We start from the raw sequence: 15964 nt of genomic DNA on the forward strand, positions 1-15964 counted from the left end.
TTAACTACATAAATATAGTGATGGTGTTGTCTTCATGATATCATACTACAATTATTCTAGAATAGTTGCAATATGACTACGCGATATATATAACCAAGTTCATCAATATTAACTTATCGGGTTTCGGTTTGGGCCCCAAATTTTATTTTTTAACCCAAAACCAATCCAATACCCGATACTTTTATTCGATTATAACCAATTAACCAACCAAATCCAAACAACCCAAACCCAATTAACCGAAATCCAATTGGATTGGACGGTTTTCCGGGTGAAACCAAATAATGAACACCCCTATTGGCTTGAAGTACTTGCAACAAATGCTCCTTGTCATTTTGGGTATGAGAGAGAATGTTTCTCTTTTTCTTCTAACTGTAACTTTACTTTGATGAATAAAAACAGTTATAACCACCACCATGTAACTTTGTCTTTTTTCTTTTTTGAATATTTCTCGCCTTAGCACACAAGTGAATAAGAATGAACTGTTGTCACAGAATCACTGAACTCGCTGATGGTTTGCTGATGACCCACATCAGCGACTAAGTCTTCATCAATATATCCATGTCTCAACAGTTTTATTTTATCTTTTATATTACCTAATGTTGATAATTACTTTATGTTCAAATATTAATATACTCGATGTATGAACAAAAGACCCGAAAACCTGTGCCTGACCCAGAACCGACCCCCCCTAAGGCCTAACTGGTCGGGTCATGGGTCAAGTTTTTAGCGCATTTGCGGGTCACTGATTGGGCGGTCTGGCCGGGCGGGATCGGGTGAAGTCAAAAACTGAAAAATTGTGAAGGAAACCGGTGATCCGCCTGAACCGACCCGAACCTTCACGGGCCGGGTCACGATTCCATTTTTTATGCTCTCGCGGGTCACGGATCATCATGTTTCAGGCCGGGTTTCGACTCGTGCACATCACTAATAGCGGCAGCGAGTGCACATCCCTAGTAGCGACAACGAGTGATTACGAGTCAATGGCGGCAGAGGTGACGACGGTGGTGGGGTGATTATTAATATAAAAGTTTTTGATTTAAAAAGAAGTAGTGTAGTTATTTTATGGGTTGATGAATTTATGTCGTAAATTATATTAAAAATATTATTAGTATATTATATGGAGAAATGAATTAGTAGATTGGATTGTGTAAATATTTTCAAGATTGACATATATCAAATTACTATGGAAAATGATATATATCCTCCTAAAAGTCTTTTTAATATCATAATTACTTGACAAGTGTTTTTTATTAATTTTTTCTCTTAATATCATTCTTTATATTTATCAAATGTCATAATGTTATTGTTAGGAAGATTTTTAATATGTTTTTTTATGAGAATTAATGATTTTTAATTACTTTTATCAAGACAAACTTTGAAAGTTTTATTTATACAAATGTAAAGATATTAAAATTTTATTCTTACTATCAATGATCGATGATAGAGGTTTTGAAAGTTTAAATACCTCAACAACACTACAAAAAATATTGCATTTGTTCACACTTTTAGCAATTATGAACAAATTAAAAATTTTGTCAAACTTTTTTGTGTGTAAAAATATATAGAAATAAAAGTGTATATAAATTTCTCCACACTAAAAAGTGTGAATTCATAACTATTTTCTAACACCTCATTTGTCCACGCTAACTTTTTAGGTACCGTTGACAAATGAAGTTTTACAAAATAATTATGAAATTACACACTAAAAAGTGTGAACTTTTAGTTTTACACACTTTTTAGTGTGGAGAAATTTCTACACACTTTTATTTCTACATATTTTTACACATATAAAAGCGTGACAAAATCACTACAACAAAAATGTTAATTGCTCACAATTATTTCCTCGCATTTCTTAAAAATGTTAAAAAATATGTTAATTTATTCACATTTAAAATTGTTTAAAAAAAATTCACACTTAAAAGTGTGAAAAAATTAATAAAGACATACTTTTTTCACAAGTATAAATGTATAAGCAAAATGTTCACACTTAAAAGTGTGAAAAAATGTCAAACATTTTCACACTTAAAAGTGTGAGAGCTAATTTGTCACACTCAAATTCCTCGCACTTCCTCTTGCGTGAGGAAATTTGGTGTCACAAGTTACTTCCACACTTTTAAGTGTTAACAATTATATATTTTTACACACTTGAAAATGTGAAACTTTTGTTTCTACATATATAATTGTGAAAATTTTGTGATCCTTTAATTTTCTTCACACTTTTAAATGTTAGTTTTTTTCACACATTTATAAGTGTGAACAAATGAGTGTTAAGATATAACATATTTGTTGTAGTGAATTTTTAATTTGTTCACGCTAACTAAATGTGTGAACAAATACAACATTGTTTATAGTGGAAGTTTACTCCTTGAGTCAGTAACTAGAGTTTATTACGTACACGGGCATTTTAAACCGTAAAATTCCTATTAATAATTTTTGTCATTTACCTTGAAAGACAATATTTGATTGCTTCCCGAACCGTGTTCTATATAATAGTGACTTTAGTGAGTGTTGAATGATAATACAAAACACAAACGTACGTGAAACAAAATTAACAAACATACTAATGGCTTCCAGCGAACCGTGGTTACTCGAAAATGGCTCAGAGAAGCGACTAACCAAGGAGACCAGACATGGCCATGGTCACAGCCGAACCGCACACAACAAGTCCGCATCATCCCTTCGCAGAAAATCCGATAGATCCCTTGTGTCAAAAGTACCTTGTTCAACTCTTAGAAATCTTTTAGCCAATGTACAAGAGGTCATTTTGGGTACTAAACTATGCATTCTTTTCATTGCGATTCCTTTCGCCATTGCCGCTCAATACTTCGGTTTCGCAAGGGTGAGTCTCTACGAATAACGTCATTAATTATTGTCTTAAAAAAATTGTATATAAAATATGATTCACGGCATATATATCATTTTTATCTAAGTCATGAAATGATAACAAAATTTTGAGAATAAATAGAACATAGAAATTCAACAAGCAAAAAAAAGTAAGTGTTGGAGGAATAAGTTGATTAATGTATTTACATGCACTATCCTCTCAAAGAATAAAGAAAATGAGAAATGAAATGGAAGTAAATTATCTTTAATTGTTAATTAAATGAATTTTACTACTCCGGCCGGCCAGCATGTATAGAGTGTGTGATCAGTTAGTCATAGTTTGATTAGTAAATTATTTTTAATAAATTATAGTAGTACATTTTTGTAGCTATTAACGCTTGGCTAGCTATCTGTTTAATTATATATATTTTTTTTATAATAATAATAGTCATAACATTATTCTATTTGAATTATCTTAATCACTCTACTAACTATTGTTTTCTTATGAAAAAACAAAAACAGCCATGGGTGTTTTCGTTAAGTTTACTTGGATTAATACCTCTAGCAGAACGTGTCAGCTTTCTAACAGAGTAAGGAGCCTTATTTAATTTCATTATCACTCTCTCTTTTTTCTATTACTATTTTTTAAGAGAATTATTGTTAAGAAATAAACAATTAGTAATATAGTACTAAATTTATCAATAAAATGGTAAATTAAATTTCACAAGGAAGTACAGAACAAAACTAGTAGCTTGATAAAATTGTGTCAATAATTACCCTTCAAAATCAAATCAATAAAAGACTGTCATATGAACAACATTTTATTATTTTAATGAGTCATCAAGCTGCCCTTTAATTAATTTCTTATTTTTAAGTTGTTGTGACACTAAGCTTACGAGAGAAAATAAAACTGCCCAATTTTTAAAAAACCGTACGTGTTTGTTTATATTATACTACAGTATATGCTAGTACTAATTTAATTCATGTGTCATACAGGCAAATTGCTTACTACACTGGTCCAACAGGTAATTATATATAATCATCTATGTTTTATTTTTATAGTTAATTTATATTTAAACTGGTATTGAAAGTTTATAATATTAATTTGCAGTGGGAGGACTGTTAAATGCAACATGTGGAAATGCAACAGAGTTGATCATAGCAATATTTGCATTGATGGAAAACAAAGTGGATGTTGTTAAATATTCTCTCTTGGGTTCTATTCTCTCTAACCTTCTTTTGGTTCTTGGCACTTCTCTTCTTTGTGGTGGCATTGCCAATATGTCAGTTGAACAGAAATTTGATAGGGTATGTAATATAATGTTACTAACTAAATACATATAATTCATATATAATTATTTATAATGACGTGATTAACGAAGTTTCATACAAGAATTCTTTAATTTGAAAGAACTGTGAACAGATCAAATTATACGTAATTTTAATATGACCATATGTCAATGACACATGTGATTAAATCCATTCACATATGAACAGATCAAATTATACGTAATTTTAAAAAAAAAATAAAATTGTACGGAAATTGTTTTTCATATGAACTTTAATTGTGTTTTACAATACATGATATAAAGTTCTCACAGTTTTTGAAAAAACAGTTCTCGTATGAACAACCTTCCTTGGATGCGATTTGATATATATTAACATGTGTTGTGTATACAAACATTTGTTGAAACAGAAACAAGCAGATGTGAACATAGCATTACTTCTGTTGGGGCTGTTATGCCATGTGTCGCCACTGATGTACAGATATGCATCCGCAATTAACGATACTACTTCAGCTACTGATGTACTAAACACTACAAAAGCAATACTGAATTTGTCAAGAACTAGTTGTGTTGTCATGCTTATTGCTTATTTTGCTTACATTGTCTTCCAACTATTGACTCACCGCCACATCTTTGAAACCCAAGAGGTAATTCTTTTTATTTATCGTCCGTTTTTACTTCTATTTCTATGTAAAATGTTAAATAAATTTTCTCAGAAAAAAAAAAAAAAAAAAAAAACCTCTTCAAGTTGTGCAACTTCAAATGCCCTTTTGTGTATTTGGTCTAACTTTAATATATTTCTATTATTTGGCGATTGTAGGAAGACAATGAGGATGGGAGTGAAGATGAAACCCCAGTAATTGGGTATTGGAGTGGATTGATTTGGCTAATTGGGATGACTGCTATCATCTCATTGTTGTCTGAATACCTGGTGGACACAATTGAGGTATGCCTTGCCTATTTCTCAAAAATAGCTATCTTTGTAGATGGTAAATATAATCTTACTATGAGTCATCCTACTTTGTGACCTGAGACAAAAAACTAAAATTTGTATTTTGTGCTATTCAATTCATTCATACTATAAGATTTTTATTAAAATACTAGCTCATTTCAGAAAACAACTTAATATAATGTATATAAATTGGGTAAATTAATTATATAGGAAGCCTCAACTTCATGGGGGATATCAGTGAGCTTCATCAGCATCATTGTGCTACCAATTGTTGGAAATGCAGCTGAGCATGCCGGAGCCGTCATCTTTGCTTTCAAGAATAAACTGGTAATTAAGTTTCTCTTATTGCTTTAAAGGTTACAATGATTTTTTTTTTATCAAAAACAAGTACAAACATGTTACTACAAAATACAGTATATCTTTGTCTAAAGAAATGGTTTTCGTATGTATATTGATAAATGCAGGATATAACTCTGGGTGTGGCACTAGGTTCTGCAACTCAAATCGCCGTTTTTGTGGTTAGTTTTCATTTTCATGATCTGATGAAACTAAATTAATTAAGCACATTCATTCAAGATTAAAGGTTCATTGTGATACATATGTAACTTGAACTTGTGTGTTTAATTAATTTCCAGGTACCAATGAGTGTAGTTGTTGCATGGATAATTGGCATCAAAATGGATCTTGATTTTAACTTACTTGAAACGGGTTCTCTTGCTCTCACAATTATAGCTACATCCTTTACATTACAGGTATAAACTAAACTAATTAATCACCTCATTTTTTAAAATATATTCTAACAAATTTTCCATCAACTATATATAATTAGTTATGTATTTGCATATGCAGGATGGAACTTCTCATTACCTTAAAGGAGTAGTCCTTCTGCTTTGCTACTTTGTAATTGGAGCTAGTTTCTTTGTGCAAATTTCTCCAACTGGTATAAATTCTTCCATTACTAAATTAATTACTGCTCTTTTATTAGTTCTCAATTCTCATAAAACATGTATATATGTATATAGTTTCTAATTATTGCTATATTTTTTCTTGAATGTGTATATCCTTCTCTAGTACCCGGAGACAATGCTTTGAACATGAGATTTAAATCTACAAACCAAGGGATCTTTAGAGTTTGAAAGGTACGTCATACGTGTGTCAAGGTGTATACTCGTTTTAAGTAAGGTAGTGTTTGGTATGATCTTAATTAAAAGTCATAACTTAATCTTAATTGATTTAATCTATTAAGTCTATTAAATATGTTTGTTTCTTGACTTAATAAACAGAAAAACACTTATATCGACTTATGGATATTATGTATCCATCTAGTCACTTAACGGATATATAAATAAATAAGCCCTAAATTTTAATATGTTATGTCTCTATATTGAACGAAAAAAAAATTAATTAATATTTTGAAATCATCTAACTTTTATTAAAAGTCATTGGCTTTGTGTAGTTTGACATCTATCCCCAGTCATTAGGTTCAGAAATAGATGAAACAACTTAATTTTGGACATTTTCATCTATCTATTGTTCAAAACTACCTTTTGTGGGGGGGGGGTTCCAATTAGAAGTTACGAGTATTATTATAACCGCCGATCAAGAGAATATAAAGGCTTGCAATTGTTCTCACGTGTTGTTTTTAAAGCGTACATCTATACATTTTTGAAATAAAACGTATTACATGTTTTAATTTAAAGAAATTTAATACAAATAATTAGATGGAAATGAGTAAATAATTTACCTTTGAAATTATTTAATTATATGCAGGCTTTGAGTTTGTGGGATGAATTAAATCTACATACATGGATGATGACACCTTCATTACTTATTTCTTTGATTGGAGCGGGACATATAGAAAGATGTACGATTGTTGCTTTTTTAGTGCAAGTAGAAGCTTTGGAGGTCACTGGGTTCTTGTTGATTGTTCTACATATTTCCTTTTTGTTATCTCGAATATGGTAATACATTACGTGCATGTATATATGCGCAGTCGTATAATGTTTGATAAATAATAATCAAGGTTTATTTTGATTTTCTTTTGTTAAATCCATTGGTGGATATTATAAAAGAGGTGTGATCGCATTGGCTATATATCAAACTTTGAGAAACTCAAATTTATAGACTTTTGATCATGTACTAAACAAGGTAGATGTTGGGGATAATCGATAAATAAAGAATCAAACCGGATGCATGGTAATCTTTGAAAAACGTGTAATTACTTTCGGATTAAATCATTCAATGGGTTATTAAAATTATTCAATCGGATACAATCCAGATTAAAAATTTCTATATGTTGGTTTTTGAAAGCATATGGACCATAGAATATATGAAAATTTCAGATTAAATCATTCAACGGTTTATTAAAATTATTCAATTGGATACAATCTAGATTAAAAATTTCTATATGTTGGTTTTTGAAAGCATATGGACCATAGAATATATGAAAATAAGACCAAAAGAACAATTACGGGTATATAAAGGTTTTTCCCCATTACATAAGTTTTCAAAGTTGATAAAATCATCCTCTCAAGTTCTAAAAATTAGATTTCTAAAGGCATTTTTTACCATAAAACTTTACCATCTAGATATAAAAAATTTCCAAGAACGACCCCAGCCAGAGGCATTGTCCCCGAACCCCCGTACCTTAAGAGTTTCACCTTTAAAGTCATAATAAATTCAAATAGTCATGCATTATGTAACTCCAAGCCTATATGATGTCTTATTATGACAATAATAATTGAATAAGTTAATCTAATTAAACTAAAGTATTCAACATTAAATAAATGCGATTCTTTAAAGTTTATATTAGTAACATTACATGTGCATGTCGTCAGCTAGCAGACGCAAGTAGAGTGAGACCTTCGTTGTGGTACCACATGGGGGGCAAAGGGGGCAAATGCACCCCCTCAAATTTTAGATTTTGTCATGTATTTTTAAATTTTTCATCGACTTTTAAAAATTTTCCTTAGGTTTTTTAACATTTTAACTCCTTTTATATTTGTTTTTCACGGATTTTTTAATTTTGTCTCATTTGAAATTTTTTTCTGTTACCGCCTCTAGTATTAAGCACGTATTGTATAACAAACAATTTAAGAGATAAAGTTTATCTAAAAGGTGAGTTTAGATGGCGGAGATTAGTTGGTATTTTGATCCGATGATCCTTATTTTGTTTTACTCTCAGATACCATAAACAATAGATATATACTAGTATAATACTTTTATTTTGGCCATTTTCTATATTTTATTATATAAAGAAAGAACGAAACAAAAAATCATGATTTTCATAGAAAAAAGTAAATTTTTTAAGTCGGTTCTTAACTTTCTTGTCAATTGATAATAGTGTAAAGGTTGTCTGGTTGATTGGAATCCTTTAGAATTCACAGGATTTGGAATCTAAATTTCATTCCTTTACATGTTTGGTTATAAATTCAATGTAATTGGAATATCAAAAATTCCATCAATATTAAAATAAGGAATTTTTCATTAATATGATGGAATGTTCAAACATTCTAAGGAATTCATCCATGGTTACCAAAATATCTTTTTACAACTAAAAACTAAGATAAAGATACCTTTTGTTAAACACCATCACTAGTCTATCACCATCCACTACCATTGCTACTTATTCATTTTTGGCTGTTGCTGATGATTATTCCAGTTGCTATCGTTGGTGCCGCTATTTATTCCGGTTGGTATTGCCGCTGCTTATTCCGGCTACTGCTGATGTGGAAGGTTCTTATGGTGGAGCAAAGGATGTAGCGTGTAGTTGCTTTGGAATATTATATTGTTTATGTTTATGTGTATAAAATTATGTGGTTAAATTATTATGTGTCTTAGTGTATTGTGTGCAGTAAAAAAAAGTTAAGATGGGGTGAGTTTGAACGAACATTAATTGATTGGTGTGTCTAATTATTATTAATTATTATTATTATATAATAGTAAAATAACTAAAAAGACAAAAAAAAAAAAAAAAACTTTTTTCTATTAAAAAAATGGTAATAGGGTTAATTTTGTTATTTGACATGGTTTAAATTATAATTCCTTCAATTGGAATTATAATTTATTCAACTCAATTCCATCAAATTTTGTAAACCAAACACAAAACATATTTGAAAACTTTCAAATTTCAAGTGCTTCATATTTCATTTCCTTTGACAAATTCTAATTCATTCAAAAAGATTACCATAATGTATTCAAATATTACTTATCATGAAAAAATATTGTTAACTGTCCACAATAAAAAATTAAAAAATTACTTGTTGATTGATAGTTATAATGAATAAATGTAGAAAAATAAATTTATATGTAATAAGTTCAAAATAAAAACGAATAATTGTTATCTTAAAAATAAAACCCCTAATAGCAAAAAATAATAATAATAAAAAATTAAATTAAATTAAATTAAAAAACCCCTTAATTGAAATGAGAATATACGACATGGTTTAAACATCGAATCTATTTATCAATCTATCCATCGATGGAGTCATGGAGATGATGAAGGTTGCAAAATAAATTTTTTCTCTTCATGGGAATATCTATTCGTCAATCTATCTATCGAAGGTGATGAAAAACTTGCAACATAAAAATTGTATCTTCATAAGAATATCTATTCGTCAATCTATCTATCGAAGGAGATGAGAAGCTTGCAAAATAAAAATATTATCTTCATAAAAATATGAATTCGCCAACCCATCCATCAAAGGAGATGAAGAAGCTTGGAACAAAGAATTTTTTTTCATAAGAATGAGAATTTAATATCGTCTTAATTTTAAGTGTTACTCTTTTTTTTTTTCTAACAATAAATTCTATTTTACTCATACAATATTTTTATAAACTTCATAATACACCATTTGTGAGGATTGAAACTTTAGTATTTTCTTCAACAGGCCAAAGCTATTTAGCCCACCTAGCTAAATAGTGAAAACATATGTTACTATATTTTGATGGGGCTGGTTAGGAAACAAAAAAACCACGACTTATTTTCAAAAAACTTTTGTTTAATTTGAGATTCTGTTTTGCAGAGATGAGGATAAGATTTAAATTATGTGTTTCTTTTTACTTGAATAACAATTCTTTTTTTCATTTACTTAGTTTGTGTTTCCTTTCTTTTTATCATAAGATAAGTAAGAATAAAGAAATATTGTTAGGGGCTGCGCCCAAGCCGGTTCAACTACTGGTAACGTTGTGTTTGTTCCCCATATGATAAATGAGTATAGTGTTGCTAAGGCCCTCTTACCAAATTTGAATGTAACAGGATTTGAACCGGAGGAAAACACATTGTGGAATGGGTACGTTAAGACTCCATTATATACTATACTAAGACAATGGATTGTGAATAGTAACTCATTCGTCCATGCCACATTCCGTATTAATATTCAGATTTTGCCAAATCGCACTCCGTTCGGGTTTTTTACCACGTGTTATTTCTTGGTGTCTTGCGTATGTTCTTCTTTCGGGTTTCTAGATAACTGTATTAAAACTTTTATTCCTTTTTTGTAATACTATTCAGATTTTACCACATCAGATCATGTTCAGATTTAAAACTACAAGTTACTTTTTAGTGTCTTACATATTTTTTCTCTTGCGGGTTTTCAAATAATATATTGAAAACTTGTACTGCCTTTGAATAAAATCTATTTCAAATGTCAAGGTTTTATCAATGGCCGAGTTACTATTCACATGTAACATCCCGTTTTTTTTTTTTTTGTACATGTTACTTCTTGGTTTTTGCAAACTTATTCTTTTGGGTTTCTAAATAATATATTAAAATATATTTTTGTGTTGTATTATCTCTGAATAAACATCTATTTCATATGTTAATGTTTTTAACAAACATATATATATCGACACATTATCGGTAGTTAAACGTAATCACAATAATTAATATCGTGCAACGCGTAGATAAAAGCTATCGTGGTTTTGCCCTTAAATAAAAATATAATTTATATGAAATCTTTGAAACAAAACTATCAATGGGGATAATTGTTAATTAGACGATTGAAAGTTAAATGCAAATACACTAAAATAACACAATCGTTTCATCACGACAATTGAGGCCATGAATTTTACTAGTTGGTGTTGTAAAACAACGACCTAATAGCATAGCAAACTTATAATAAGATATAGAATAATAGCAAAATAAACATAAGAGATTGAGAGGGGAATAGCTTTTTTCATTCCTTCTTTTCAATATACATGAAGCCTATATATAGGCTATACAATATAGATATAATTAAGACATACATAATGGAATACGAATAGTTAGGGTGTTATGGATAGCCACTTAAATAATAGATTTATAACACTCCCCCTTGGCTATCCATTAGTCAAAAGAATATGCTTCGTTAAAACCTTACTAGGTAAAACCCAATGGGACAAAAGCCTAATAAAGGAAAAAGAGTACATAGTTCTTGGATACGCTCGGGGATGCCGCCTCATTACAAACCTTGCCAAGAAAACTCAATGGGATAAAACCATGGTCAAGAGAAAAAGAGTGCAGTGCGTATCTTATCCCCCTGATAATCACTTCACTTGAGCTCCTTGTGTCAATAATATCCTGAACAAGCTTCCTTTGATACACAATTTGATCAGTAGTTGAATAACCCATGTTGCATTATCTTCATCTTAATATGTTGATGTCATTCACCTGAAAAATATCATATAATCTACAAATATGGTGCATCTCATTTGATGGCAAATGCACATGCTTTGTTAGTCACAGTAAATAATACCATCCCAACGCATCCTCATGAGATAAGATCTTTGTATTCTTAACAAATTATAGATTCATTACTAATAGTTGATTATCACTCAAAACTGATGCTTTAAGCAATGAATTTTATCTTTATCACCAATATCAAGTGACCATATATACATCAATCGAGTATACTCAATAGATATGCATCTTCCACAAAAATATTTTCATGCATCATATATCACCTTTAATAGCTATTTCATTGATAAGGTGTTCAAGTTTACTTTCTAGAAATTTTTCTTCTCGCAATTTTTCAAATATAAACATTTCATAAGGATCTTTTATTTTCACAATTTATATTCAAGTTTTTACCTCAATGATATACTCGAATGATATCCATAGACAAATATAATAAACATCATAATCTGAAGCTAAATATTCACCAAAAAGACTTTATCAAATGCACATTGTTATGTTGAAACATAATGCTCCCCTAATATTCAGATTATTTGAACTATTGGAGTTGGCACAAACCGATATCAAAACCGTCCCTTTTGATTTAACCGTAATTAGTGCATTGATATAATATACCTTCTTCTTCTTCCCTTCATACATTACATTTAAGGATTAAACATACATCATACATCTCATTTAAATATATTAAACTACTTCACACGTTAGGCCCAACTAACTTCATATTAAATGATGTATTATTTCATGTATCACCAGTAAGAAATATTAGTACATCGGTGATAGTTATAAACTAAGATTGTGATCAGTGGGGCAATTTCAGCATCATGTGACTTGTAAATTCATAAGCATGAGTGCATTTATCCATGCAAAGTATGTTATCCTTACTTCGTTTCATGATGCATAATAATTCTATCCTTATGATTTCTAATTCATAAACCAAGACAACCTTATCTTTCGTTTGCATGTATATATATATATATATATTATCTATTTAATCATCATTGGGTACTCTTTGAGAGTTCCATTGATTTTCCTATCATGAAACTATATCATATTCCAATTAGGATTTCTTTATAGAGTTTCATGAGAAAACATAATTACGTATATGGCACTTTTCAATAGATATACTTATATGGGACTTTTCAATAGACATACTTTTAGTAATGGTTGACCATATGCCAAATATGATCAAATAATATTTATGATCCTTTTTAACATATATTTTATGTTTTTCATGTCACGAGATATGCGTCATGCATTTTATATCCGTCATATCTTGATATCAAATGAGCCCTATTCATATATTCTTTAGACGCGAATAAAAATTTTCTCATATTGCCCGACTTTTAATTTATTCATAGTTGCTTCCACCATATATATATTTCTATACTTTCAAGTGCTTGGACTTCATGTCCCAAACTACTAGCGTCTTTTCATCTTGGCCAATCATCTATATCATATCATTTTATGTGCATGCATGCTTTCAAGATCCTCACCATTAGTCATACACTTAGCGCTATCATATTCAATCAAACTCGATGTCGTTTTTATTTATTTTCGATTCCACAAGTATCTAGACATGTCATAATTTATTGAGATCTCATTATTTCCAGGTACCCGGGGTTTCTCAAAACCTCCATGTCTAGTTTCTCATCATTAAACTCTTATGCAGTCTTTATACCTCGACTTTGACCATCATAAGTTTATGCTCCTTTTCATTCGAGGCTTTTTATTTGGAATCGACTTTTCTACCACTTTCAAATGTGCGTAGACTCATTATCAATCGGAGCATAAGCAGCCTTTTGGTCAGTTAACATTGCTGGCAATTACTAAATATTCTGAATGAATTATCCCACAAACTTTAAGCTTATATTTATTGGTGTGGGGATCTTTGATAATTCATTCTTAGTTTCTTTAGCTGCTTTCCATTTTCTCTAATGTTGGGAACATCTCCCCCTAATGTTGGGAAAACTAAATCTTATCAATGAGATTCATAAGCTATAAAAACTTTTTTTTTCAATGATGGCTTTATTGATTACATACACATCTTTCATGTTTCAACTCATACCCAAAACAGTTATACTACTGTCTAGTTAGTCAGACAGTTTCAAACTGAATCAAAGCATGAGCATACACACCTTCAACGCACGCTTATTTTCCCAACATTATTTCCAACATACTTTTAGGTCTCATTTTGTGCGTTATGATGGAGCAACTTTAACATAAACCGCACAACCAAAAACTCTTATATGAGACATACTTGATTTCTAACCATAAACCAATTTTAATGGGGAGGATATACGATAAACCATTGGCATGATGCGAATTCATATTTTTTACATGTTAAATAACATAGCCCCAAACTATTTTGCTCTCAAATGATCATTATAGAATTAATCATAATGGTCAAATATGGAACATGCTCTCAATCTTATAAGATGAGCAATCAATTACGCAAACTTCACGTTGCGACTTTAATGACCCATTTAAATGATGCATCGATTTAAAACACAAAATGGTCTTTCGATTAATGTACAGGCCCTACATACATCCCTTTATAACCGTTCCATAAAACTAAGGGATTCAATCCCTATTTTAGTTGGCAATAATACACTTCTTATTAGAGAGCAAACGCTTTAATATATCCGACAATCACTTTGAAAAACCTCTTCGTTCGCATCATTATTGATCCGAGATGGTCCATCCGGTCATGCCAATTAATTAAACAATCAATATTCGTGAACCTTTGTCTAGACTCGATCAATACAAACCACATGTGTGATCACATCTCAAAACATTTGTTTCTCATTATAAATTTACATTAGTTATTCTAAACCTTCAAATATTTTGATATACTCAAAAGACGGTTGATAATAACGAATGGTCGATATCGTAGGTGAGAAAGCATTTTTTTTTCCTAATACTATAGAAATATTATATATTTTCTCATTGATGAATTAAGGAAATTTCTCACCATATGATAAAGAAAGCAACTTTTGCTTTATCACATAGAAATGAATTTAAGACATCTCTGTCAGTCTATCAAAATGTTTCTATATTAATGAAATCGCTATTCGTATTGCAAAGTATCCAAATATTTTGTTATATTTTTTCATTATATTCATACAAGAGTATCTAAAACTGGTATACAAATAATTAAATCGTAAAAGATTTACATATCTATGATAACCGATAAGGTTATATGACAAATTAATTTTCCACTATTTTAATTTATTCCTTTAACTTACGAAGATCAATATTGTATCAATAGTTGCGATATTAACGACGATTAGCACGAAAACAAATATCACTTGCATATAATAAATATAGGCTGTTGAGAATATATCACTCTATGGACATATCATAGGTCACACGAATTTGAACGTTGCCAATTAGCAATTAACATAGGAGGATTTTCATTAGTATTAGTTTAATTTCTACTAACTCATATTAAATGATCATGGTTTGATATCGAAGGGTTTCTTTTGACAAATGTTATACAGTAGCTTCACAAAAGCATTCAAATAATTTGATACTTTAAATATATATATACATATATATAGGATTTAAGTTAGTCTATAGCGTTATTAGTGAGGAACATATTCGGTGTTTTTTGAGTTGTGACAGATTTATATTTTAAAGACTTCCAGAAAAATATTCACATTATAAAAACATGTGTTATATATATTGTAGATAATAATCCGAACACCAAGTAAAAATATAAAAATTTCTAAGTGATGGACTCATGGGCTTCCCATATCATCAAAATAAAATGGTAAAGACAAAACTTATATCACAACTCACCAGCTTACCATGAGTAATAAAAACAACAATCAAATAACTTAATAACATGCATGACATGTGATTAATACACATAACTTAAATCATATGCGTACGTATTATTGTAAACCCATTAAAATTAATAAAAATAATATACAGATTAATTAATGTCTTTCATTGTATGCAAAAATTTTTGCCTGTTTAAATTTATTATACATATCATATGTATGAAATCGAAACATGTCCATACAAGGTTTCTTGAGTCCTATAGTATTTACCAATATTATCATTGACCAATATCATGCTTTATCATATTTATTAAAATGGTAAACAAACCAAGATTAATTGTTTATTATTATTATTATTATTATTATTATTATTATTATTATTATTATTTTAAATCAGGAATATCTATCATAGGAAATCCAAATTAATAACATACATAACATTATA

The 15964-nt window shown here is 29.8% G+C and overlaps 1 protein-coding gene across 1 annotated transcript; it reads left to right on the top strand.

Annotated features, from left to right (window-relative positions):
- Positions 1–2510: 2510 nt before the first annotated feature.
- Positions 2511–7095, top strand: LOC122591186 (vacuolar cation/proton exchanger 3-like). The gene is made up of 12 exons (XM_043763406.1): positions 2511–2839; positions 3346–3413; positions 3820–3848; positions 3935–4131; positions 4520–4756; positions 4930–5055; positions 5272–5388; positions 5526–5579; positions 5697–5813; positions 5911–6001; positions 6133–6200; positions 6832–7095. The coding sequence occupies exons 1-11, from the start codon at positions 2513–2515 to the stop codon at positions 6195–6197; spliced, it is 1428 nt and encodes a 475-aa protein (XP_043619341.1). The 5' UTR covers positions 2511–2512; the 3' UTR covers positions 6198–6200; positions 6832–7095.
- The last annotated feature ends 8869 nt before the right edge of the window (positions 7096–15964 follow it).

This window comes from Erigeron canadensis, chromosome 3 (genome assembly GCF_010389155.1).
Source record: "Erigeron canadensis isolate Cc75 chromosome 3, C_canadensis_v1, whole genome shotgun sequence".
In the NCBI taxonomy this organism is placed as follows: Eukaryota; Viridiplantae; Streptophyta; class Magnoliopsida; order Asterales; family Asteraceae; genus Erigeron; species Erigeron canadensis.

Bases quoted from the DNA above. Each gene is read 5' to 3' on its own strand.
- LOC122591186 (XM_043763406.1), top strand. From the start codon at position 2,513: ATGATAATACAAAACACAAACGTACGTGAAACAAAATTAACAAACATA. The intron at 2,840-3,345 runs GTGAGTCTCTAC...AAACAAAAACAG, and splicing joins AATACTTCGGTTTCGCAAGG to CCATGGGTGTTTTCGTTAAG. The intron at 4,757-4,929 runs GTAATTCTTTTT...TGGCGATTGTAG, and splicing joins ACATCTTTGAAACCCAAGAG to GAAGACAATGAGGATGGGAG.